The 27,743-nt window shown below is 37.1% G+C and overlaps 1 protein-coding gene across 1 annotated transcript in view; it reads right to left on the reverse strand.

The window, feature by feature from the left end:
* Positions 1-27,743, reverse strand: part of FAF1 (Fas associated factor 1) — a 504,460-nt gene that overhangs the window by 82,099 nt on the left and 394,618 nt on the right. Inside the window, exons 14-15 of the mRNA XM_075555846.1 lie at positions 23,906-24,042; positions 19,733-19,821 (exon numbers count right to left, since the gene is read on the reverse strand). Of these exons, the coding sequence (XP_075411961.1) occupies positions 19,733-19,821; positions 23,906-24,042 (226 nt within the window). The remainder of the gene's footprint in view (positions 1-19,732; positions 19,822-23,905; positions 24,043-27,743) is intronic.

Consider the following 27,743-nt stretch of genomic DNA (forward strand, 5'->3'; position numbering starts at 1 on the left):
AGAGTCTGACAAATAAAGAAGGCAGGAAACCAGGAAGCAGGAAGACAAAGTAGAAAGACCTTGGCCTATGGAATGCAGAGGCAGATTAATCGAAGGTCAGCAGGTCAAATGGCAGTCTCTAATGGTTCCCAGGGTATGCAGGCAATATGACACATCATTGGCTTAAGTCCACAGATAGATGAGCCAGACGCAGGATCCAGACCAACAGAAGCAAAAAAGTTCTCTCGTGTCTAAGTATATATGAAGAGGACACGAGACATCCCTAAGGAAACATCATCAGGGCTGTGGCCTAAATAAAAGTTTGCACTCCATCTTAATCTTTCCACAACTGTATGACTGCTTATAACAGATCCCATCATGGAGCTGATAATGTTATAATAGATCACATCATAGAGGAGATGCCTCAACTACCAAACTACTGAGAACCTGGACCCAGCAAGGTGACACAAAATCTATCACAGATGGCTTCTTAGACTATGTACAAGGTCTGTATGAATGCAATTTAGTGATCTGGAACGCTCATGCTTTCCAGTATTACCCCTACTTTGTTATGATCCATAGTCAAATAATTTTACATAGCCAATGTAGTGTCAGTACATAGCTTTCTGATATTCTCTGTTTTCAGTCAAGCTCCATCTGACATTAGCAATGGTATCCCTGGTCTCATATCTTCTTTTTCTGAATTTGGCTTGAATTCATGATAGTTCATTCTCAATATAATCCAGCAATCATTTAAAAATTATCTTTAGCAAAAATTTACTTGGCTATTGCATTAATAAGAGTTTGATAATTTCTGTCTTCTGTTGGGTCATCTTTCTGTGGAATGAGCGTATATATGGATCCCTCTTAGCTGATGAGCCAGACAACTGTCTTCCTGATTTCTGGAGTCCTTATTTTCATCAATGCCTTTAACGCTGTTGGGATTTCTTTCAATACCAATGGTTCTTTATAATATGTTCACTCTGGAAATCATTGCATGTTGATCAATTCTGTTTGGTACAGGGACTCTGTATTCCCTCCATCTTTTTCTTTGTTTGATGCTTCTTGTATCATTCAATATTTTACTCATAGAATCCTTTAATATTTGGCTTGAAATTTTTCTTCAGTTCTCTCAGCTTGACATATGCTTTCCTTTTGGTTTTCTAGCTCCAAGTCTCTGTACATTTCATCAAAATGAGGTATAGATTATCATTTCCACTCGGCAGAAGGGGCGACTGGAGACCCCAAATGGCTAAGGAACCTGTCCATGGTGTACAGTTTCTTAGGAATTAATCAGTTAATACTTGGGTCTATTCCTAAACCTAGATTCTTCCCGCAAAAACAGAGGCTCTCAAACTTTAGGATACCTAAGAATCACGTGATGTATGAAACTTTTCAGAATACATACTTTCTGGTATATTCAGAGACTCTTCTTTAATTAGTCTACAGCAAAAGCCAAGAAATCTGTATTTGTTAAAAAGTATGTGCTGAATGAATTAATATACTTTGAAACCACCATATTACAAAAAGAAAAGAACAGATAAATTACAACTCTTATAACAAAGAACAAATGCCATGGCCATCTGAACTAGTTTCCCAAAAAACAAATTCTAATGATGCCATTTTCTGCTTAAAAGATGTGATGAATGTATATGGCCACAGCTTAAGGTTCAAGCTCTACAGCAGGGCATAGAGGTGATTACAAAATGTGGCCCTATTGCAAGTTTTTAGCTGTTCTCTTCCTTCCCTCCATGAACATCATTCTTGCCTTATTAAATCACTTTTCATTTACTACATGTGCCAAGTCCTTTCACATTTCCAAGCTGTATCACATTTCCATATTTTTGCAATGTGCTTCCTCTTGAATGCAAATAAGTTTCCTATTCATTCTTCCAAACGTATTATTATTATACAAGCTATTTCCTACGTGTCAGGTACCAGTCTAAGTATTTTATACGTATCAATTAATTTGTCTATCAGTTCTATGAAGTAACTTCTAGCTAGAGAAATAGACTAACAAGAAACTTAAATGATTTTTCTCATGATTATTCAGCTAGGTAATAGAGCTAGGATTTGAATTTGGACAAGTGGATACCACTAAAGCTCGAAACCCCACAGGGACAGTTTTACGATGTCCTATAGAGTTACTATGAACCAGAATAGATTTGATTGGAGTGAGTTTGTTTTTTTTTGTATTGTTTATTTAAATGGCAACTAACACAAGCTCATAATTACTACCTTACAGCCGCCTCTCATGAGACAGCTACTCTCCTTCTATTACCCAGCACTCATCTCAAACTATAGAGCCCTTCAGATTTCACAAGCCTACCTTTATTTCTAATTTCTGAACTTCCTTCTATTATACTTATCTTGGCCTATATCTACCCCCACCCCTGACCATTTTGAACCTATTTTCTAATTTCCCATGTGCAGAAGTTTTAATTTTACAGATAAGTAGCAGGTGCCTTCATTGTGCAAGGGCTTGCAACATGGCTGGTGATGAAATAATTTGTGTTTGCCTACAATTCACAGAAAACATTTTAAACTATATTCTGCAGTTAAAAAGCTTATGAATGCGAAATGGGATGCTACTGTTTTTAGGTGCTGTCTACTCTGTTCCAATTCGGCTGCCCTGTGTACAACAGAAAACAACATCTGGTATGGCAACAGTCTCAAAATTGTCATGGTTGAGCCTACTGTGGCAGCCACTGTGTCAACTCATCTTATCAGTGGTCTCTTACTTGCTGATGCCTAACTTCCCTAAACAAGATGATGTCCTTTTCCAGGGATTAGTTTCTCTTGATAGCATGTCCAAAGCATATGAGATGAAGTCTCACCACCCTTGCTTCTATGAAGGATTCTGGCTATACTTTTTTCCAAGGCAGATTTGTTTGTACTTTCAATATTCTTCTCTAACACCATAATTCAACTGTATCAATTCCTCTTCAATCTTCCATAATCATTATCTAACTTTCAAATGCATATTAAACAATTGAAAATCCCGAAGCTTGGGTCAGGAACACCTTAGTCCTTAAAGTGACATTCTTTTTCTTCAACACTGTAAAGAGCTGTTGTGAAGCAGATCTGCTCATTGCAATTCTTCACTTGAGTTCTTGAGTGCTGCTTCATTTGTCCATAGTTTACTTCTATTTTGCAACTCAAGGTCTGAATTTTTCATTCACTTCTTCCAGCTGGAGACATGCCATGTTCCTTCCTTTTGGTTTTCTAACCCCAGGTCATTGCATATTTTTTTGTCTTCTTGAGCAGCTTTTGGAAATTTTCTGTTTAGGATTTTAATTTATAATGCCTTCCATTTGCTTTATCTACAATAGCAAGATTCAGTCTTCTGATATCCGTTATCGTCTTTTCTTTTTATGCGTTTTTGCTTTCTTCCTGTATGATGCTCTTGACAGAAGCTGACAACTTATCTGGTCTTTCATTAACAGTCACATCTCTTTTTCAGATGATCTCTGAATTTAAGTTGGATGTACTCAGGATCCAATTTTGGCTCTCATGACCTTGTTTTCATTTTCTTCTGCTTCAGCCTGAACTTGCCCAGGAGCAGTAAATGGATGGTCTGTTCCACAGTATGCCCGACCTTATTTGGACCGATGATACTGAGTTTCTCCATCTTTTTTTCTCACAAATATAGTCAATCTGATTCCTGTGTATTCTGTCTAGTAAGGTCCATGAATATAATTGCTGTCTATATTGTTGATAAAAGTTGTTTGCAACGAAGAAGTTATTAGCCTTGCAAAATTCTATCATGCAAACTTCAGTGTCGTTTCTGTCAACAGGACCTTATTTTCCAACTATTGATCTTTCCTCTTTGTTTCTAACACTTATGTTCCAATCACCAGCATGATCAATGTATCTAGGTTGCATGCTTGATCAACTTCAGATGAGAACGTTGGTAGAATTCTTCAGTTTCTTCCTCATTGGCTTTAGTGGTTGGTGTTAAATGTGAGTATTAGTTGTATTAATTGGCCTGCACAGGAATGAGTAGCTCCTCCAGAGTAAAGAATAAGAGGGTGTAGAGAAGGTATTTGTTAGTTCCTGCCTTAATGAAAGGCTGTCATGCTGAGAAGCAAATGTTAAAGGACTCTCAGGGACATGAAGGCTTGTTCATAGTTGGCTGGCTAGTTCTGACTTTCAAAGTGAAATTCTGTAGCTTATCTTCTTAATAAATAGTAATTAGATAGCCAATGCTATGCAACAAGGGTTTGCAAATAGTTTGTGGAAAAATTCCACTATCTTTGAATTTTACTTTCCAAAGAACTTTGAACATTGAAACTGGTATTTGGGTAAAACAGCAACAGCAGTGGTACAGAAGGTACCACCCTGCCACCGCAGGTAAGGGATGTTCACACTCACTACTGGCTAATTGTTAAGTTGAATTTTCCTTTTGCTTTACATGAATAAACAAGGTCAGCATAGAGTGTATGTTACTTGTATCATTTACATCTGGAATATTTGCTGTGAATACGCTCTATTGCTTATATTTGTACTGTAGGTTATCCATTTTCTCCCCGGGGCAAAATCCTATAAATGCTAAAGTACTGTACATACTCATGTATAAGCTGAGTTTTTCAGCACATTTTTAATGCAGTTTTTGTGGTAAATTAGGTGTCTCGGCTGATATTCCAGTCGGCTTGTACTCAAATATATACGGTAATCAAATAAATATACACGCATATGATATAAAGGATCTTTTGGAAAATAAATTAAGGATTCATTTTATAACGAAGTACCTAAGATTTAAAAATTGAATACAAAAATCTAGGTTTCAAAATTATTTAAAAATCATTTCACTGCCCACATGCACCTAAGAGAAAGATGTAATTTAAAATGATGAGAAAACAGTAGCATAAGAAAAAGCAACTACCGCTAAAGGCCAGACTGTAAGCAAATAATTTGGGGCAAATACTTCTTTAGGTATTAGTTTCTTTCTTTCTTTGGACACTAGTTTCTTTAACTGCACAACAAAAGAATAAGATTACATGAATTCTACAGCCTCTTTCAACTCAACCTAGAGTAAAAATAACATTAGATAATATTTATATTAGAGGGCTGGCAAACACATGATAGCCCCTCAGTGAGATGGAATGATATAATGGTAAAACAACGGACCCCGTGACAGCAATAATTGTGAGGAAGGCATAGGACCCAACAACTTTCCATAACATAGGATTGTTATGAGCTGTAGTGGACTAGATAGTACCCAGATGGTAACAACAACAAAAATATAATCCTTAATAAGGTCACTGAAAGGGAGAGACACAATGTCTCCTTACTGACCCACAATGTTATGATGGAGCAGCACTGGAGACACAGTGCAGCAATTGTGCCTGGTCTGAACCCCCGACTCCAAGGCGTAACATGAAGGGAGTGCAACAGAGAAGGGGAGAAAAGCAATAAAGTCCCAGAGGAATTGGGGGGAAGGGCTTGGCACTGCGACAAAACTGATCAGAAGATATTCATAAGGGTCAGCAGACAGACCTGGAACTATTCATAGGCTATTTTTTTTGTTGTGTTTCATGTCTATCTATATAAGATAGGCAGGAAAAACAATCCCAGGAGAAAACAATGGGGCTGATGGTTCCAATGGGGGCGGGAGAGAAGAGGGAAGGAAGGGAAGCAACAAACCAGGGACAAGGGAAAATAAGAGGTCTAAAATCGATGGCGAGAGGAAGGCATAGAATGCCTGATGGGGTTTGATCAAGTGCAATGTAGTCAAGAGGAAGTAGAGAGAGCAGAATGAAGGTTGAACATGACAGTGGGACAGGAGAGAGTAAAAGGAAATAGAGGAAAGAACTAGGAGGCAAAAGACATTTATAGAGGTATAAATATAGGCATGTATATATGCAAATATATTAATATATAATAGGTATATCTTTATATGTAAAATACCAAGGTGCAGATGGACAGTAGGCCTCTATTTCAAGTACTCCCTCAAGAACACTTTGTTCTAATAACCTGGCATTCTCACCTTCATAACACGATTGCTGAAGTTAAAATGGATGCACAAGCAAATGTGGCGAAGAAAACTGATGGTGCCCGGCTATCAAAATTTATAGCATATGGTGTCTTAAAAGGCTGGAAGTTAAACAAGCAGCCATCTAGCTGGGAAGCAACAAAGCCCACATGGGAGAAGCACACCAGCCTGTGTGATCACAAGGTATCAACAGGATCAGGTATCAGGAATTAGAAGACCCAAAGCCCATCTGTAGACAATTGGACATCCCCTCACAGAAGGGTCAACCCAATGAGATGATTTATTAAAATATAAACAAATAAATGGGGAAAATGGAGTGACATAGTGGCTACAACAATAGTATCAAACATAGCAAAAATTATGAGGCCGGCACAGGACCAGGCAATGTTTAGAACTGTTATACAGAGGATTGCTATGAGTTGGAGGTGTCTTAGTGGAACCTGACAGAAACAAGATCCTATGTAAGATGTTTTTTATGTCCTAATAATAACAAAACCAAAACATCCAACAACAAAAAAGTATAGAATGTAGAGAATAATTCTTTCCTCACCATGTCCTTTTTTTTCCTCAAAGTCATTTTATTGGAGGCTCTTACAGGTCTTACAACATTCCATACAACAATTGTATCCAGCATATGTTTAGAAACGTTGCCATCATTTTCAAACATTTTCTACTTGAGTCCTTGGTATAAGCTCCTCTTTCCCCCCTCCCTTCCAGCCTCATGAATCCCTGATCACTATATATATATATATATAGTTATATAGTTATTCTCATTTTACACTGTCCATTGTCTCCCTTCACCCACATTTCTATTATTTGTCCTCTTGGGGGTGGGGGAGGATGACTCTTGCCTTGTCTTGCTTTGATGTTTCATGCTAAAATTGAACTGAATACAAAGGGAAAAGGGAGGTGTATATGGCTATTGTTGAAATGACATCAAATCTGAAATTAGGATCTTCCTGGCTAAGAAACCACATGGCCCCAATTTAATTGTAAAGTGTGTCTCTTTTAGCTGATGGTTTATCTTTCTGGTAAAGGAACCCTTCTTTCACTGACAAGATACTTCTCAACAATGCTACCTGCCACACACGAAGAAACTTTGAGGTTTACCTCTAAGGATTTTTCTGGCAGAACTTTTCTACTTCTGCTAGGCAACGTTTAATACCCTGTGCATTACACCAGCATAGATACTATGACATTATAAAGAAATCATTTATTTGCAGGCTCTGAACATCTCAAGGACTCTGTCATCTTACTGTAATTATCTGGTGCTTAACAGCATTGGCATATAAGAAACAGGTCCTTAATAAAGATATATCAGTTTAGTGGTTAAACAAATGAATTAAGGTGGCTTGTCTGCTTTACTCTTACATACTAGCCTTTAAGACTCAAATATTTTCTCCTCTACGTTCCCCCTCACCCCAACCTTGCTGCTCCTTGCACTTATTACCTTTGCTGGGTTCCCATACTATGGCGCAATTATCTGTTTACTGGAGTGATGTTAATCAGACAGTGTAACTGGAGCCAGGACAAAATTTTAAGTGGGACAAACCTGTCAGAAGATCCTCAGGGCCTTCCATGAGGGGCAAAAAAAAAATCCATGCAAAGTAATTTAGAGAAGCAAAGCTGACTTGTTAAAAATACTAATGGAAGAGAATAAAATCTTTCTGTTCTTTTAATATCTATTCTACTTCATATAAACAGACCTGAACATCTTTACACTACCCCATTTGATCATATTTTCTCCACACTGTAATATTCTCTTATCTGACCTTTGCACACACAAACTACACTGTCATTTTTGGAAACATAAAATCTTAACTCTTCAAAGAAGTAATTTCTAACTTGAAGGATCACTGCTTCTGAATTCCGTCAGACAGAACTCCATTATTAGGGCTATTTTGTAAGGATATAGCTTTGGCTCTTTAAATTTGGAAGTTCCTTAATGAATAGAACTGTCTCTCAGGTTATTATTGTAACCATCCCAGAAAACTGGTGTTATATCTTGAATTTGGTAGCAAACTCACTCCAAAGAAAGGTAGAAAGCACATAAAAAAGTACTTTTATGAACTAGAGGAAAGTTGTATTCTTCGTCGGTGCTACATGGCACCCTGACTGATTCATCTCTTAAATGCTTCCTCCCCACCCCAACTACCATGATCCGAATTATAACTTGCAAGTCTGGATAGAGCAGAGGATGTACACTGGTGCAGATAGGAGCTGGAGGCACAGGGAATCCAGGGCGGATGATACCTTTAGGACCCGGGGTGTGAGGGGCGATACTGGGAGGGTAGAGGGTGAGTGGGTTGGAAAGGGGGAACTGATTACAAGGATGTACATGTGACCTCCTCCCTGGGGGACGGACAACAGAAAAGGGGGTGAAGGAAGATGCTGGACAGGGCAAGATATGACAAAATAATAATTTATAAATTATCAAGAGCTCACGAGGGAGGGGAAATAGGGAGGGAGGGGAAAAAAGAGGACTTGATGAAAAGTGGAGAGCAAATGCTTTGAAAATGATGAGGGCAATGAATGTACAGATGTGCTTTATACAATTGATATATGTATGGACTGTGATAAGAGTTGTATGAGTACCTAATAAAATGTTAAGAAAAAAGGCCAGGTCAAGACCACAGCAGCTATTTAAGATGCAACTACTGGCTTATCCCCATCCAGAGGAAAGAAGAATAAAAAATAAATACATGTTGAAACCAATCGACAATGGACCATGTGACCACTAGGCTCCACACTCCTAGACCATAAGCTATGCCCAGCTACCACTACCAACGGCTATAAGAAGGATCACAGTGGAATGTTCAGCATAAAGTGGAAGAAAAATGTGACACAAACCCCAAATCATTGTAGAGACCAGATTTACTTGTAGGATAGAAGCTGGAGGAACTTCCAGAACTATGGCCCTTAGGAATCCTTCAGGTAAGGAAGTAAACTCTTACCTGTGTTAGAATGATCAACCGTTTAAGATCAAAAGGGCAGAATTTCCCCAGGGACAAAGTCCAGAATGTTAGGAAAGACAAAGAAATGGGCACCAGAGAAAGTGGAATTCATGACAGCACATGGAGGGTTTTACAAGGGATGGTTGAATATAGAAATGATGATTTGCTCTGTAAACTTTCCCTTAATCCACAACAAACAGCTACAAATAAAGAAATAACAAGTACTTTTAGCCCCCACTCCCATATTCCTTCAAACAAACATAAGGACCAGTGTGAAAGAAAAATCCACGAAAGCTGACTATCTCCAAAGATATTTAAGTTAATGTAATATTTAAGACATATTTTTTTCTAATTCTTCTTGAAGCATTTGCCTTGATAGTTTTACTTAAAATTTTCTGTAGGTATCTGTCAGATTTCTGACAATGGGGGGGAAAATCTCAGTAGCCACTTGAGAAGACTTTAGAAGAAGCAGATGGTTTTAATTTTTAATTGGAAACACTTAGATAGCTACTTTTAAAAACAACAGTATACAAAAGAAAATATAATAACTAGATATATTACCCCTAAAGCCAGCTAATATTGTATAACCAGAAAAATAAACATATTTTGTTGCACCCCCACTGTTATTAAAAACACAAATGGACAAGCGGGGCCAGCAGTTTAAGAATAAATACTTTTACAGTAATACATGTTGACAGCCCAAATAAAAAAGAATGCATTACTGAGATATCATCAATTTTGTTCTGTCATGACATGGCAGCTCTATCCAGTCTAAGCTTGTCAAAAAGTGTTACTGTAATCCATGGAGAAGTCACCACCGCAGGCAAGAGAGAGAAAAATGTGGCCTAAACAGCTGTGTTGAATGCTAGTGCTAATGCTGAGTCTCAAAATCTCTTTACATTAGTTTCATTTATGACAAACAATTAACTTCCACTTTGAGATGTCAGGCATGGATGGACCAATCCATCAGCAGGCACTTTAATAAGAGCAACAAGTGTAAATAACGTGGGCGTGGATATGACTTTTTAGCAGTAAGCATTATTCCAGGCACAAATGTAGACATTTAAGACAAATACATTTCATTATTCTATTCAAGAGTATACAACATTTGGGAATCTGGATGTCCAACTTATTCTCCAGGTCAGCCTGCTTTGATTCTACTTAGTCTTGTGAACAGTGCTGCTGGAGTTAATCCCAGGAACCTTCCATGGAAATGCAGTTTTATTCTAGAAGAGTGTGTGAAACACATCTGAAGGCAGGTCACAACTTTGAAGACTTTACATGTGCAGTTCTACTCTGCACGCATGGCTTCACCGTGGGTTATAATCAATTTGTTGGCAAGAAAAGACATACAGCTGCTATGTATTTTACCACAAAAGTCAGTAAAAAACTGCTCAGACTACAATTCAAGGGGTAGAGCTTGTTTTTCCCCTTCTATCTGTCAGTTCTCAGAAATGTCCAGCAAGTACTGAGTCTAAGACTCAACTTCTCACACTGCTGGCCCACAGCCATGTCTCACTTTTCTACATGCAAAAAATTTCAATATTCTCTATGTGTTATTTGTGCCACTTCCTTAACTTTTAACATTATGTCTTGAACCTTCAATGTGACTGTAAGAGCCTTAAAGCAAAAAACATTATAATCTGGAACAAATAGAAGACAAAGTTCATGTCCTTCACTAGGTGTAAACTTAAGGCAAATCTCTTAAATTCTCTGAGATCAGTTTTTTCATTATACATTGCAACTTGGGAAAGTCAGAACCTGTGTAAAACAGAAACCTGTTAGACACGGAAGACTCAAACATTTCCCTCTAAATAGAGAGTGATAGAGAATTGATGACCACACCTTGTCACAGGTAGAATACTTGCAAGCCAAGAAAAAAATAAGATGACCTCATCAAGTTCTAACTATCATAGGTTTCAGTGTATAGGGTCATTGAGAGGATCAAATGAAAGAACATAAAGCACACTGTATATTGTTACAGGTATAACGACACCTCTTCTTTGTTTTCCTGACATCGCGGAGCATGTGAAAAAGCAAAAACAAATTCCCCAAATCTAAATCACTGCCACCGAGTTGATTCTAACTTATAGTGACCCTATAGGGCAGAGTAGAACAGCCCCCTTTAGGTTTTTGAGGTTGTAAATCTTTTTTAAAATCATTTTATTGGGGGCTCATACAACTCTTTTCATAACCCATACACACATCAATAGTGTAAAGCACATTTGTACATTCATTGCCCTCATCATTCTCAAAACATTTGCTCACCATGTAAGCCCCTGGCATTAGGTCTTCATCTTTTTCTCTCCCTCTACGCTTCCCCCTCCCTCATGAACCCTTGATAATTTATAAATTATTATTTTGTCACATCTTACATTGTCTGATGTCTCTCTTCACCCACTTTCCTGTTGTCCGTCCCCCAGGAGGAAATCACATGTAGATCCTTGTAATTGTTCCCCCTCTCTACCCCACCCTCCTGGTATCGCCACTGGTCCTGAAGGGATCATCCATCCTGGATTGCCTGTGTTTCCAGTTCCTATCTGTACCAGTGTACATCCTCTGGTCTAGCCAGATTTGTAAGGTAGAATTGGAATCATGATAGTGGGGGTGAGGGGGGTGGTGGGAAGGGGAGGAAACATTTAGGAACTAGAGGAAAGTTGCATGTTCTATTGTTTCTACAATGCACCCTGACTGGCTAGTCTTCTCCCTGTGACACTTCCAGTTGCCTACAGATGGGCTTTGGGTCCCCACTCCCCCCTCATTCGCAATATGATTTTTTGTTCTTTGATGCCCAATAGCTGATCCCTGCGACACCTCATAATCACACAGGCTGGTGTGCTTCTTCCATGTGGGCTTTGTTGCTTCTCAGCTAGATGGCCGCTGGTTTACCGTCAAGCCTTTTAAGACCCTAGATGCGGTATCTTTTGATAGGCAGGCACCATCAACTTTCTTCACCACATTTGCTTATGTACCCATTTGTCTTCAGTGATCGTATCTGGGAGGTAAGCACACAATGATTTTTTGTTCTTTGATGCCTGATAACTGATCCCTTTGGCACCTCGTGATCATATAGTCTGGTGTGCTTCTTCCATGTGGGCTTAGTTGCATCTCAGCTAGATGGATGCTTGTTTACCTTCAAGTCTTTAAGAACCCCAGACGCTGTATCTTTGATAGCCAGGCTCCATTAGCTTTCTTCACCACATTTGCTTATGCACCTGCTTTGTCTTCAGTGATCATGTAGGGGAGGTGAGCATCATGGAATGCCAGTTAAATAGAACAAAGTATCCGTGCATTGAGGGAGTACTTGAATCGAGGCCCAATGTCCGTCTGCTACCTTAATATTAGACTTATAAATATATGCACATAAATCTATTTCCCCATCCTCACATATAAATATATTTACATAAGTACATGCCTTTATTTAGACCTCCATAAATGCTCTTTGCCTCCTAGCTCTTTCCTCTATTTCCTTTTACTTTCCTCTTGTCCCACTGTCATGCTCAGCCTTCATTTGGGTTACAGTAATTCCTCTCAGTTACAAATGAGTCCGATGAGGTAAGCTTAAGAAAAGTGCAAAAGGGTCATAGGGAAAAAGCTACTGTAAGCAATCATTCCTGGGGCAAGGCCCAGGTAGCATGGTAGGGGCCAGGCCAAATCCAGGGATACATATGGTAGCCAACTAAAAAGGAGGGGGTGGGGAACAAACAAACAAAAAAACAAGAAATGGTTAGCAGGGGCAAAGAGGGCACTAACCCACCCAAGGGGAGGGTACCGTTTATTCTCCACAGGGAAAGAAGGACCAGACTTCAACCCGGTGCTCCAAGATGTGAATGCAACATGCCAGCATGGAGTAGGGAACCAGTGGAGAGGTCCGAGGGGCTGGCCCCAATCCCAAGTATGTGGAGAGCTACCCCCCCCCCCCTCGCTCCAAAATTTATTTCAGAGGACAGCACTGAAGTTGCAGCTCAGGGAGAGGGACAAGGGAGCAAATGAAGGGGGAGGAAGAGAAAGTGGAACATATCCTAGCCCACCAAGCCTTGACGAAAATATTCTCGCTCAGAGCAGCCAATCCACAGAGGAGACCAAATGGGCAGCCCCAATATGAGAGAATGACATCCCTCACTGACCCATAGCCCTACAGGGGACAATACTGGAGAGACAATGTGGGAATTGCACCTGATCTGATCCCACCACACCGATGCAAAACACTAAGGGCGTGAAACAGAATAGCAAGGGCAACAGAGCAACGAAGTCCCCAGGGAATACAAAATAGACTTTGGGCCAGGTCTTGGCAACTCATCAGACTCGACCGGAAAACATTCCTAAAGGCCAACAAACAGTCCTTGAACTAACTATAAGCTTTTCTTTTTTGTTGTGTTGTGTTTTAGTCATTGGCTTTTTGTTGTTTTGTTTTCTTTTGTTGCTTGGTTTTGCTGTGTCTTGTTTTTGTGCCTGTTATTATCTCCACAGGTCTGTCGAAATAAGACAGGCTGGATGAACAATCTGGAGGAGAAAACAACGGGACTGACGGTTCAGGGGAGAGGGGGAGGTGGGGGTAAAGGAAGTGGTGTTAACAAACCCAGGGACAACAGAACAACAAGTAATCCAAATCGGTGGTGAGGAGGGTATAAAAGGCCTGGTAGGGCGTGATCGAGGTTGTAAATTTCTATGGCAGCAGAAAATCTCCACTTTCTGTTGCAGAGAAGCTGGTGGGTTTGAACAGGTGACCTTGTGGTTAGTAGTGAAATTCGTAATTCACTATGCTATCAGATATATGTGACAGGTGACTACTGAAGAACCAGTGAATCAGGAAATGAAGATAAATCAAAATTATAATTTGTTGGGGATGCTTGTGAGATGTATGCCTATGAGTATGAGACTTTGAGTAATGTTTCTTTTTCTAAAGTTTTTAAGTCTGTCTTTATTTATTTTTACCCTTTAAAAAAATCATTTTATTGGGGACTCATATAATTCTTATCACAATCCATACATACATCCATTGTGTCAAGAACATATGTACATATGTTGCCATCATCATGAGTAATGTTTCTTGATCTGATTTGTAAAAATAAAAAGGCTTAAAGACTTAGTAACACTTTAAGTCTTTTAGGTCATGTTTAATCTTTTATAGGGTTTGGGATTCCATATTCTGGACATCTAAAGGTTTGAGGTCTGAGCAAGTAAGAGAACTGTGACAGGGCAGTCCTAGGTTTATTCTTCTAAATGAATCAAACATTTGATGCAATAAACAGGAGATTTAACTACCACTTTAGGATTTCAAGTTTAGGGAACAATGGGTTCAAGAAGAACCATGTAAAATGATGAAGAAAAGTAAAAACTGTATTATAACTATATGATGCATTTTGCTTTGCTCAGTTTAAGCTTAGCAGCTCTGTTATTGCCACTACCACTGCTGATTTTATCATACTACTTCTCAGGCATGGTTTTCCTAAATTGGTTAAGAAAACAAAAACCTGTGCTCTTGGATAATTCATGAACTTTTCAAAGTTTTAACTTCCTTATCAAATGGGTTAATAGTATCTGAGATGCAGTTTGACTTTTGACTGGCTGGTTAGCTAACTTTGGGGGGGAAAATCATGTAAAATTTTTTCCTAACACTTTTAAAATGGGGAGAGTACTCACTCCTTTCTTCAATTGGCTCATTGTAAGATTAAATCCCCGATAATGTAAGCTACTCAAGGACAAAAACTGCATTCTACTTAGTGTGTCCTTAGAATTTTGAGGATTAATGTGGGCACTTGGCTCATGAATAAACAACCAATTTCTTGCAAATATCTAGTATGTATTTTTAAAGATAGGAACAAAAGCCATAATATTTAGTAATAATAGCTTACTATCAATTGACATTCTTTGTAATCTTTCACTAAGGTTATTTATAACTAGCTTAATTATTCCTATTTCTTTTATTTTAATTTATCCTATTTCTTTTATTTATTTCCAATAAATTAAAAAAATCCTAGTTGCTGTTGGGTGGTATTAAATCAGTCCCTACTTGGAGCTGCGTTCTGTTACAACAAAACACCACCCAGTCTTGTGCCAGCCTTACAAGTGTGGCCATGTTTGAGGTCATGTTGCCACCACTGAGTTAATCCATCTCATTGAGGGGCTTCTTTTTTTCATTGACCCTCTCTCTTACTAAGCATGATGACCATTCTCCAGAGACTTGTCCCTCCTGATAACATGTCCTAAGTGTAGGAGATCAACTCTCATCCTTCTCGCTTCTAAGGAGCATCTTTGGCTGTACTCTTTCCAAGACAGATTTGTTTTTTCTTCTTGTAGTTCATAGTGTTTCTTTGACACCACCTGATTCAATGGTATCAATTATTCTTGTCCAGTTTTCACATGCATATGAGGCTACCAAAAGTATCAAGTCATGTCAGTTCTCAGAGTGACATGCTTGCCTTTTAATAATTTAAAGAACTATTGGGCTACTAATCGTAAGGTCAACAGTTTGAAACCACCAGTTATTTTGTAGGAGAAAGATGAGGCAGTCTGGTACCATAAGAATTTACAGCCTTGAAAACCCACAGGAACTGTTTTACTTTGTCCTACAGGACCATTCTGAGTAGGAATTGACTTAGTGGGAATGAGGTTTTGTTTTGGGGTTTCTTTTAATGGCAGATTTGACCAAGGAAGTAAGTTATTTATTTTCTTGAAGGCTGCTTCTGAGGACATTCATTGTGGATCAAGTACAATGAAACCCTTGATAACGTCAATATTTTTTATTTATCTCAATGTTTCTTATTGGTCTAGTTTTGAGGATTTCTGCTTTCTTTATGTTCAGGTGCAATCTGTAATGAATGCTGTAGTCTCTGGTCTACATCCGTGTTTCATGCCCTTTTGGTTTTCACTATGCAAGGTTGTATTATGTGAATATTACCAGTTGAAAATGAATCTCCCTCTAGTCTTAATGTTCTTCATATAGCCTAGCGTCTCAAATTATTTGTTGAGTAAAGTATGGTGAAACTTTGATCCACACTTTTCCTGATTTTAAACCACACAGTATTACCTAGTTCTTTTAAAGGATCACCTATTGGTCTCCCTACAGATTCTGTATGAGGATGTGATGTGTTCTGGAATTCCTATGTTTTGCAATATTATCCATAATACAAATATTAGGTTTAACAGGTTTGAAAATTCCATTTTCCCACAAACTATTTGAAGTCCCCTTGCATACTTTTAGAATTACCAAAGAAACATAACTTCTCTGATTTCCAGGATCTAGATTGTAACAATTTATGGGGCTACTACACAGATAAAAGTTAACCATAGAGGGAATTAATTTTCTCAAGTAGGAAATATAGTTCCACATAAACTATAACGTTGAATGAACCAAAGGGTGAAGCAAACAGATTAGGAACTAGTAGCACAGACTCTTGATTCTCAGGGAATCCAGACTACCCACTGCTTAAAACACGTGTGCATATGAAAACAACTGAAACCACTGTTTGCAATCATGCGTACAGCAACAAGATAATAAAATGAGGTGACGGTCATATAGAAATATTTGTTTTACTCCGCACCTTCTTTTTTCCAATGGCTCATTACAGTAAAGCAGTTCTTTGTCCACAGAATCTAGCTTAGTGTGGTACACTTGGTACTAAACAGTAACAAACTCAAACTAATACCACTAATGAAAATGTCTAAAATGAAAGCCAGAAGTAGCTGTATCAAAACCAGAATTTCATATCATGCATGTGCTCTGATTAGAGTTGGGAAAAATCAGGAATAAGAAGTTTAGTAGTGCAATCTGTACCACTGAATAATTATTTGGAGCTCATTTAATAATAAAAGTTTCAATGCATTCTATGTGGCTTTGGCTATATTAATTTAATGGAGTTATTGCAGTGCTTGATATAACTTAACCAAAGTTAAATTAAAATAAATTCAGGCATAGAAAGTCATCCTCTAAACATGTTCATTAATTTGATTTTAATTGGAAGCTTAAAATGAAATTTTATTTGTAATCTGAAAAAAAAAAAAACAACAAAAAACCAACAAGGTAAATTCACAGTTACAAGGGACATGGTTTCTTGTCTGTCACTGGTACCAAATCATTACCCTCTATGCACATTCCAAAAGATTGCTTTAAACATAAAAAGCTTTCCATAGGAACTCCACTTAGAACCTGAATAACAACTTTTATGAAGCCACTCTAAAAAAAGAGAGAAATCCTTATTGTTTGTCATCAAATTTCAATAAAATTATCAATTATTTTAAGTCTTGGATTTTTCCTGTTACCCTTATATTAAATCTTACCTCAGTATTAAAGGAATTAAAGTCAATTTCTTTACCAATGAATTAAAAGAACACAAATTAAGATGAAAGAATGAAGTAGAATATGCATGCAACTACTGTGCACTCATATCATTATGCAACATAATCTGTAAATCTGGTACTAATGAGACTCAAGATTTAAATGGCTGAAGAAGCTGTTTAGTGAATTATTGTTAATCAATGCCTCTATTTCAGGATAAATGTAATCTTGAATGGCAACACACCTATTATTATAAATTCTTAAGTAAGTACAGTACTTTATTATTTCAAAATGTCACTGTCAATTTATAGAATAAAAGATAAATATCTTTTACCACATATCTAGTGGCCTTTCCTTCGGAGTAAATGAAACACTATTAAGAAAAATTAACAAACTCAACAGTTTTATAGCAATAAAAGAAACCTTATGAGCATTCAAATTCTAAAATAGTATAGAAGTATAAATCTTCATATTTGTTAATGTGGATATATCTATTTTTACATATGCAATCAAGTATTATTTTTTCACGTTACATTATTTCATGTAAATACTCCCAAGTATTCTTTATTCAGTCAGTCAACAAACATTTATTGAATGTCTACTTTGTGCTAGGTACACTGCCAGAGGACAGAGTTAAAAACATGACAAACGTGAATACAATATACCCCTTCCTTGCCTAACAAACCCCAGTCTACTGGAAGACAGAGATAAGCAAACAGAGAGAAATGCAATAGTACAAAGGTTATATTCCAAGTGTCTACATGTTTCACACTTGCAATACTAAAAGGTATTCTGGTTAAAACACTCATTATACCTGAATTTTTTTGGTAATTGCTGAGAACTCAAAATTTCCTTGATTTGTTCTATGGAAATATTTTTGGTTTTGCTATTAAAAACAACAAAGTTCAAAGTCTATTAAAAATATCTGTGAGCCTAATAACAAGTTAACAAATAAAAAAAATTTTAAATCTCAAGCTATTTTATAAATATGAAAATATTCTGATTGGTAAGGTATTATTAATGATCATTTAAGGTTATCATTAAAGCTCCTTGACTAGTTTTGTAACTTGAGAAAATTACTTAAGTTTTTTGACCCTCCGTTTTCTTATCTAAGTGACAATATGAGCTAGACTAGACTATCTTCCATTTGTTCCTCCAAATCCACATTGCACTTTGTGCTCAGGGAATCACTCCTGCATTCCAGCTTCTGATGTTATTGTTAGCTGTCATTGAGTCAGTCTCCAAACTCATGACAACTCCATGCACACCAGAACAACATGCCACCTGGTCCTGCACCACTCCCAGGTCAATAGTAGATTAGACCATTGTAAGCCATACAGTCTTCATTGGCTGGCTTTTGGAAGTAGATTGCCAGGTCTTCCTAGTCTACTTATGTCTGGAAGTTTTACTGAAATGGTTCAATATCATAACAACAAGCAGGCCACCAATGACTGACTGGTGTGGCTGTGTATAGGCGCATTGGCTAGGAAGTGAACCCATGTCTTCCGCATAGAGGGCAACAATTCTATCATTGAATTGATTTCAGCTTCTGATTAGGTTAGGTCAATAGTAGTACAAGCAGGAGATCAGATTATGGTTGCCAGGGGTTGGCTATAACACCATCAGGGCAACAATTCTATCATTGAATTGATTTCAGCTTCTGATTAGGTTAGGTCAATAGTAGTACAAGCAGGAGATCAGATTATGGTTGCCAGGGGTTGGCTATAACACCATCAACAGCAGCCCTTTCCTGGGTCTTTGGTCTAAGGGATGGTAATGACTCCCCTTAACCCTGGAGTACTGTATGATCTCTTAATTTTCTTAAACACTACCTATAGCTTTATAGCAGCTTCTTTATTAAACGCTTCTCATATTATCCAGTCTGAAGGTACTAGCTATTATATTTTTCCAGAACCCTGACTGATATACAACCTCTCAGAGATGTTTTGGGGATCACAAGAGATGACACATATAAAGTGCTTGGAATAATGCCTCATACATCACAAATATTAAATGCTGACTATTATTGTCACCAGTACTGTTATTAGTATTTTAAGTGATGACTTATCTCATCTATATCATCTGAATACGGTGGGAGGACTCAGAAATTTAAAAATTACAGAGTTTAAAAAATTCTTACTAATTTTCATAATGTTTTTATAAATTTAAAATTTGTTGATTACTAATCAATCTCATTATTTAAAGAATAATAGAAACTTTAAAAGTGGATTATAAAATCCATATAAGTCATGATTTTCTGGACCGAAGATTCCTTTCTAATTTGTTTCTTGCAAATCAATCTCCCTCTCATTAACATCTCAAATCTAGAAAGGATAAGTAGTCCATAACTTTAAAGAAATTATTGGCTCTTTGGGTCATGAAAAGAATGGTTTGATTCCTGGCATAAAAAATCTTGGTTAATCTGGAAATACACCCCCATAATCCTTATTTATCCATCGTAACAGAAGTATATATCATCATTTAACTAATTTCTTCATCAAAATCTTACTTAGCCTTTGACCTTACCTCATCCTTTATGTCTTCCTGTTGTTGGGCTGTGAAGATCTCCATTGCAGCCATGAGTCTCATCATTAGTTCATCCACTGTTGTGTTTCCTAGCAAAACATGGACATTGTCAAATCTCACACTATTAAAGTTATTAAAAAATGGAAGGTCATTCTAGAATAAATAAGAAAAAAATAACTATCATCTAAAAACATACAGGCCAGTATGCTAATATCTAATTAAAATAATGTAATATTTTCATTGACATGTTTCAGTAAGAATATAAAGCAGTATACTGGCAGTTGAAATTTCAGAATATTCACATTTGAGGGAGCAATCTAGCATTGTAAAGGCTGTCCAAATTATGAATGCCAAAAATTCTTTTTAAGTTACCAAAATTTAGTTGTTTAATAACCCAGCAACAACTACCATTTGTTTATACACTAAAGCATTTTACACATATATATTTTTAAATCATTTTATTGGAGCGCATAAAACTCTTATCACAATCCATACATACATCAATTGTGTAAAGCACACTTATACATTCATTGCCCTCATCATTCTCAAAATTCGCTTTCCGCTTGGGTTCCTGGAATCAATTCATTTTCCTTTTTTCCCTCCCCTACCCCCTCCCCGTTTTCCCTTTCCTCCTGAACCCTTGATAATTTATGTTATTATTTATCTTATCTTACACTGCCCAGCGTCTCCCTTCACCCACTTTTCTGATGCCTATCCCCCAGGGAGGAGGTTATATGTAGATCCTTGTAATCAGTTCACTCTTTCTACCTCCCCTTCTGTCCCGGTATCGCCACTCTCACCACTGGTCCTGAGGGGTTCATCTGTCCTGGATTCCCTTTGTTTCCAGTTCCCATCTGTACCACTGTGCATACTCTGGTCTAACCAGGTTTGCAAGGTAGAATTGGGATCATGATAGTTGGGGGGAGGAAGCATTTAAGAACTAGAGGAAGGTGTTGAGTTTCATTAGTGCTACACTGAACCCTGAGTGACTCATCTCCACCCCACTACCCCTCTGCGAGGGATATCCATTTGTCTATAGATGAGCATTGGGTCCCCACCACGGGCTCCCCTCATTCATGATGATATGATTCCCCACCCCCACACCCCCGCCTTTGGTGCTCGAAACCTGGTCCCCTCGGCCTTTCATGATCAAACATGTTGGTGTGCTGCTTCCATGTGGGCTTTGTTGCTTCTGGGCTAGATGGCTCTTGTTTACTTTCAAGCCTTTAAGACCCCAGATGCTATATCTCTCAATAGCCGGGCACCATCAGCCTTCTTCACCACACTTACTTATGCACACATTTGTCTTCAGTGTTTATGTGGGGAAGGTGATCACACAATGATGGCTTTTGTTCTTTGGTGTCTGCTACCTGATCCCTTCAACACCTCGTGATCACACAGGCTTGTGTGCTTCTTCCATGTGGGCTTTGTTGCTTCTGAGCTAGGTGGCCGCTTGTTTTCCTTCAAGCCTTTAAGACCCCAGACACTATATCTTTTAATAGCTGGGCACCATCAGCTTTCTTCACCACGATATCTCAATTAATATGAAAATATTACTGTCATTTTGATTTTATAGAAAAGAAAACCAAGAATTAGGGAGCTTAAGTAACTGGCCCAACCAAAGTCAAGATGTTTAAGTGGTGGGTCAGATTTTGAAGCCACATGTGTGTGAATCGAGCGCCATCTTACTATAATGTCCTTTAAATAAGATTCTCTCTTGTCACTAAAAATTTCCTGGTAAAACAAAATTTATTTCAGAAACAATTTTGCATATTTTCATGCCAAGTTTATATTTTTCTCTGTCAGGCTACTTTCAAATTACTAGACAAATTAGGTATTTTAAAAGTTCCATATTTCCCTAATGTTATTTTATTCTCTAAGTCAAAATTTCAGTTTCTAAATATATCAAGTCCTTGTTATTTGCTTTGGATGCAGTTACAAAAAAAGCAATGTGTAAGAATACCTCAAAATATATCAACTCTCTCTTCTCAAATTATAAGCAGATAGAGTGAGACTTATTCCAGGGTCAGCAAAGAGGGTATTCATGACTCATTAATGAAATGAACACCAATGAACTGCAAGAACTTAAGCTTGTGCTTTTCCTGAGAAAGGGTGGACTATATGATCTTCTGATGGTCCTTTCCCCAATTTTTTTATAACTGTTGTCAGCATGCCATTAGGGAACATCTGTGGTCCTTAGCAAATAAGCATGTAAATATCTATAATGCTTAGCTTAATATAAGACATCTGTATTTTTAGATCTGCTTTTACCTTACACAGATTATAATATTGTTGCTTTGGCTGCAATTCATCAAGAAAAGCTGGCCTCATAGAGATATGTAGTTGGAAAAGGATTTTAAAAAAATTTAAAAATCACTTTATTGGGAGTTCTTACATAACACAGATATCATTGATATCATCATTGATAATATCAGATATTAATCACACCAATCAGTACTAAATGATTGCTACCACATCAGTTTCGAAACATTTTCTTTCTTCTTGAACTCCTTGGTATCAGCTCCCCTTTATCCCCTCCCTCCCACCCCCTTATTTTTAATTTATTTAGCCATCTCTTACATAATCCAATATATCCATTCACATACAATTCTGTTAAAAGGAGTGTTTTAATAGATATTCTTCTTTAATACTAACTCAAACTAATATGTGTGTGTTTAATGGTGCAAGGAGGAATTTGAAGCCGTATCAGTGAACTTGGCTATGCTAAAATCCATTAGTCTATTTTGTACTTTTATAATATCATGCTGTGGTCATTTAAAAAATAATGGCTCACTCAGTTATATATTTCTTCTTAATGTTGACATAAAAGAGCATATGCCATATGTACTCATGTATAAGCCGAGTTTTCCCAGCACATTTTAATGCAGTTTCTGTGGTAAAATTAGGTGCCCTGGCTGATATTCAGGTCAGCTTATACTCGAGTATGTACGGTACTCAAAGTATCACTTTTATTAATATCATAAAAAATATGTAAGCAGTAATCTTATGGTAGTGGATATGCATTTTCTTTGGAACACTCTACTTATAACACTGACAGCAAATATTGCTAATTATTTTTCTTCAAGTGACGGATTTACTTTATTCATTCTGGAAAAACTATCTGCTCAGGCTACTTGACCATAGTTTATCTGTCACTCATATTTTCAAATAAAAATGATTTTTGGTTAAAAGAAAGCTCAGCTCAAAACTGAAGCCACCACACAAATATATTTTGGTATTCAGTAAGTGCTTTAAGCACATGTCTTAATATGACACACAAACTATTTAAAATGTTGAGATTTAGTAAAAATATTAATTGTAGTGCTTCATTAATGGCATTCTAAAATGGCCTTTTCTTTTTCACTGTAAGTACATGGTGGTGAGGATATGATGTCATGTCTATGAGTATAGTTTTTGCCATGGCCATAATTAGTGCTAAAATGCCAGCTGCTTTAGATACATACACCATTGCTTTTACACCACGAGTGCCAAGGCAGCCCAGTATACGAGGCAAATAATAGCTGAGTATTATTATGAAAATAATTTGACCCTGTTGATTCTCTGAAAGGGTCTAGGAACTGGGGGATGGTGCATGGTGGAGGCAGGCCTGTGAATGAGAGGTGGTAGTGGTCCATTAGTAACAGTAAAATTTTTAAAAAACCATTCACTGATTTTTGTGTAGAGAAATGTGCCTACTGGTTATCTTACAGCTTCACACTTCAGTGTTGCATCCTCAACAGGGACTCACCCTAAAAAGGATAAACAAATGTACGGCATGCGATTTGATTTGTGATATATAGCCACTGGATTTTTCTAGACAACTGAAGATAAACATTTCTTTCAACTAACCAATATTATAGCAAGAAATCAATATCTCTATATAGATAATAAATGTCATATCTGACAGCTGATAATCGCCTAAATAAATACACCAGTTTAGAGAATATAACAATTCTGAATAGTTAACTTGAATATCTATGTCCTATGGGCTGTGCAAATTTATTAGGAAGTTTCTGTTAGATATTAAGTAGTGAATTTCATTTTTAATAAAACCTATGTCTTTTGGCAGGTGATCTTCCCTCAAAATAGTCTATTATTTTCTAATGCATAATTATTTGGAATCACAGTAAGCTTTGAAAAATAAAAATGATGAGATAATTACATGCACTTTACCTTGTATCACATTTAATACTTCATTGGACGATCGCTTTCCCATAATAATCAGGAAAAGTGGAAACTGATCTGTTTTTTGAGTGCGAATGGTCTGTGCAACAACACTGCCAAAGTGTCTATTGCACATTGTCAGAAATCTAAAAGGAGATAAAATCCAAAGTAAGATTCATTTTGGAGTTTAATAACTATACTAGAACCCCAGCACCAAATTCAGTCCGTGTTAATTAGTTAAAATTAGGCAAGCCTGATATGTGTATATAAAATCTTGCCTACATTGATTTTTAAGCTAAAGCAGGAAACATATTCTAACCACCGACTGGGACTGACAACACAGGATTCTCGGTCCTAAACATTGCAAGCTGTACCAGCCTAAACTATAGGAAAACAAACCAAATGAATTTAAAGAAGAGTGAATTTCTTAAATATGGTGTGGCACAGAGATAAATTGAGTAGATTCCTCCTAAGAAACAAGGTTGCGCAATGAAAACATTTTCATAAGTCTTTAAAATCAATAATTACACTATAAAATAGTGTTTTCTCTTACTAGCAGGTCTTGTAGTTTCCTATTACTATGGGATAGAAATAATAATTCTAAGCTTTTAACCAAAAAAGCTGAGCGATATTAGCATACCGAAGTCTAGCATTAGTATTCTTAACACGATCCGGAATAAATGAAAAAACTGATAAAGCTTTTCTCTTCTATTAGAGGACTGTTTGAAATTAGCATTTCTTTCAAGAGAAAAGGGTAGCTTATGATATGTTTTCAGATCTGATGGTAAAAAGTAAATGTCATAATAATAATGAATTATGAAAGACCAAATGCAAATATAGAATGCTTTAATAAGATCCAATTTAATAAAGTCTGTAAAAATAATGGACTTTTAATAACACAGGTCACAAAAGGCAAAACAGTGGAAATTCTAGGGACTAGCCACTAGTACTACCTTATTAATTCTTAATTATGTTCATGAAAGGCAACTTAAATCGTGTGTTTTCTTATGCCTTATGATAATATTTTAGGTAACAACTCCTTTGAAATGTATGTTCTAGCTGATGAGCAAAGTCCTGTCGTCACATGCATTAAGAAAGTAAATCTATTTGAAAAGACAAACGGCATTAAAATGTCATATGCTCAGATTCATTTGATATCCAAATTCAAAACAGAATCAAACCTCTTAATTTTTAAAGCCAATATATTTCTTGTCTATAGATATTCACCCCAGAATTTAGGCTGACTCCTCCTCAAAACTAGTGCTCTGACTACAGAAAAGTAGCCCATGTTAAGGGCCACTAGAATTGTCAGCAAGAGTGTCAAGACATGTTAGCACCACTGCAGGAAGTTCACTGGAAGTCAGGTTCATATACACCTTTACAACAGCAATAACCAGACCTCATGGCAATTTGAAATGACAAGGCCTTAAGAAATCCATTGTTGGCCAGGAAATTTCATTGAGAGCCCCAATGAAAATTAAGATCTTCACATTCCACAACTATTATGGGATAAAAGGTACTCAAGCAGCCTAAGCCTCCATACCAAATTTCATACCAACATAGCTTCAGCTCATGAATGGAGATATGTAGATCGGGGACAGGAAAGCTAGGATCTCATTTTTCTGTCTGCCTCTTACTAAAATATTTTAAGTCAGTCTAGACCCTGATCTGTTCATTGGCAACCTCTGAAATTAAAGATGTCAAAAAACAGTTGGAATGCCATTTCCTACAAAAGGGAGAAAATAAGTCCTTGTTGCTTTCACACCATTGGATTAAGTGGATCTCACACAGTAGATGCCCATCACAGCACTAGCCTCACAAGTGATATTAAATCATAGATGAACAGAGTAAGATATCTAACCCAATTCCCCAAAAATGGAAAAAAATGAGGAAGTAAGGAAAATATGGAAAAAAGGAAGAAAATATCAGTAGTTTTCACAACTTAATTTCAAGACAATATGCCTGGAAATTGTGTGCATCCTAAATTCTCTTTTTATAAATAGGTATGCCAGAAAGGAAAATAACTTAAAAATGTAAGTATGGTATTGAAATGAAAGCAATAAATATACAACACAAATTTCAAGAAAGTACATAGCCATTTAATTAACTAGTAGATTCAACAAAGTAGTCAGTTTTCTATTGGTCACTCTGATTTGGGGAAAGTTGTTAAGAAATATGTGTGAACATAGAGTCAGCTGACACTGTGTGGCCTTAACTAACAATTTGCTCTAATTAAGGAGAGGCTTTGTTAAAATTTTAATCAATCTGATTATGTAATCTGAGACCTGAATCATGTTTATTTAGGGATTTTCAAATTGCAATCATCAAGAGCCTGTAAGGTCAATGGATAGTACCAAATAACAAAATTTCTACTTGTCAGTGCCTTCCATTATCATTTACAAGGGTTTGAGGTAGTACGTTCTAAGATAGCAGATCTCTCTCGTGGGTTAGAGGGTCTGCTTCCACTGCTCCACACACAATCATACGACAAAGTCAACACACAGAGTACACTACTGGGGCTAACAGACGCCCTTCAAAACACTAGAACCGAAACAGGCATTGACAAAATACGTTGTTGTTTAGAAGAGAAAGAACTGCACTCTAAACTGCGTGACAATCTTCCTTTGAAGAGAATAACCTTTGCCAGGATATCCAGGGCCAGCCTAGCTACACATGATACTTATCCATTTCAGATGTCACGAAGGAATTTTTATATCAAACCCTACAAGGAAATCAATGACAACCATTTTGTGACAAGGCGAAATGGTTTTGTTTTTTCATTTGAAAAGGTTTAGATAAATCAAATAACCTACCTATTATAGACCTATTTGAGGGGGAGAATAACACATTATCAAATAAATCCTCAAAAATGCAAACCAAAACAACAAACTTGCAGACAGAGAATAAATGCTCTTACTAAAAGAACGGACGTCTAGAAGGAAAAAGGAATGGTTGACAAACATGTAATGAAAAAATATGAAGGGAAATTCATAGTCATAAACAAAGTATCAGAAGCAATACACTGATGATGTAGAAATAGGATTAATGGAGAAGGAGGTAAGGGTGTGGTCTACTAGTTGTATACTTATAAAAGGAGGCATATGTCTGATGAAAAATATACTTCAATGTAACCATCACAAGTTTAAGGAGCCCTGGTTAAAATTTTGCCTACTAACCGAAAGATTGGTGCATTAAACCCACCGGTCCTTCGACAAGGCAAAGGTGTAGTCCTCTGTTCCTATAAAGGTTACTCCAAAACCAAACTCATTGCCCTGGAGTAGTGTAAAGTAGAAATGCCTTTCCAGGTTTACAAGGCCATAAATCTTAACAGGAGAAAGAAATGTCATCTTTCTCCCAGGGAGTGGCTGGGGATTTGAACTGCTGACTTTGTGGTTAGCAGTCCAACTCATAGCCCACTATACCAGCAAAGCTCCGTAGGAATCATCTACCTGTCTAGCCAATTCACAATTCTCTTTTCCCTTTAATAGGATATTAAAGATAAGATTCTATTATGTCGTGAGGCGACACTTGTGAAATTGCTAGGAATGTCAAGTATACAAAATCCAGGCCAGCCCAAGAGATTTGTGTCTTTCCACAAGGCAACTTGCCTATTGTATTTTTCAGCTCATTTTTAGAATTCCCAATGAGAATAATCTTCAGCATCCCTAGCACCTTCTCCTTTGTCCTTTGAAGATACTTCTGATTTTTGAAAGTAGTTCTAAGACCTTAGAGTTCAAACTGAATCAAGTAAAGAAGGTATATGACTAAGATGGGAAACATTGACTATAAAGGTAGTGATCCTCAAATTGTAGTGGCTTAAGGAATTTATTTATATGGAAAATTCCTC

This window comes from Tenrec ecaudatus, chromosome 1, assembly GCF_050624435.1.
Source record: "Tenrec ecaudatus isolate mTenEca1 chromosome 1, mTenEca1.hap1, whole genome shotgun sequence".
In the NCBI taxonomy this organism is placed as follows: Eukaryota; Metazoa; Chordata; class Mammalia; order Afrosoricida; family Tenrecidae; genus Tenrec; species Tenrec ecaudatus.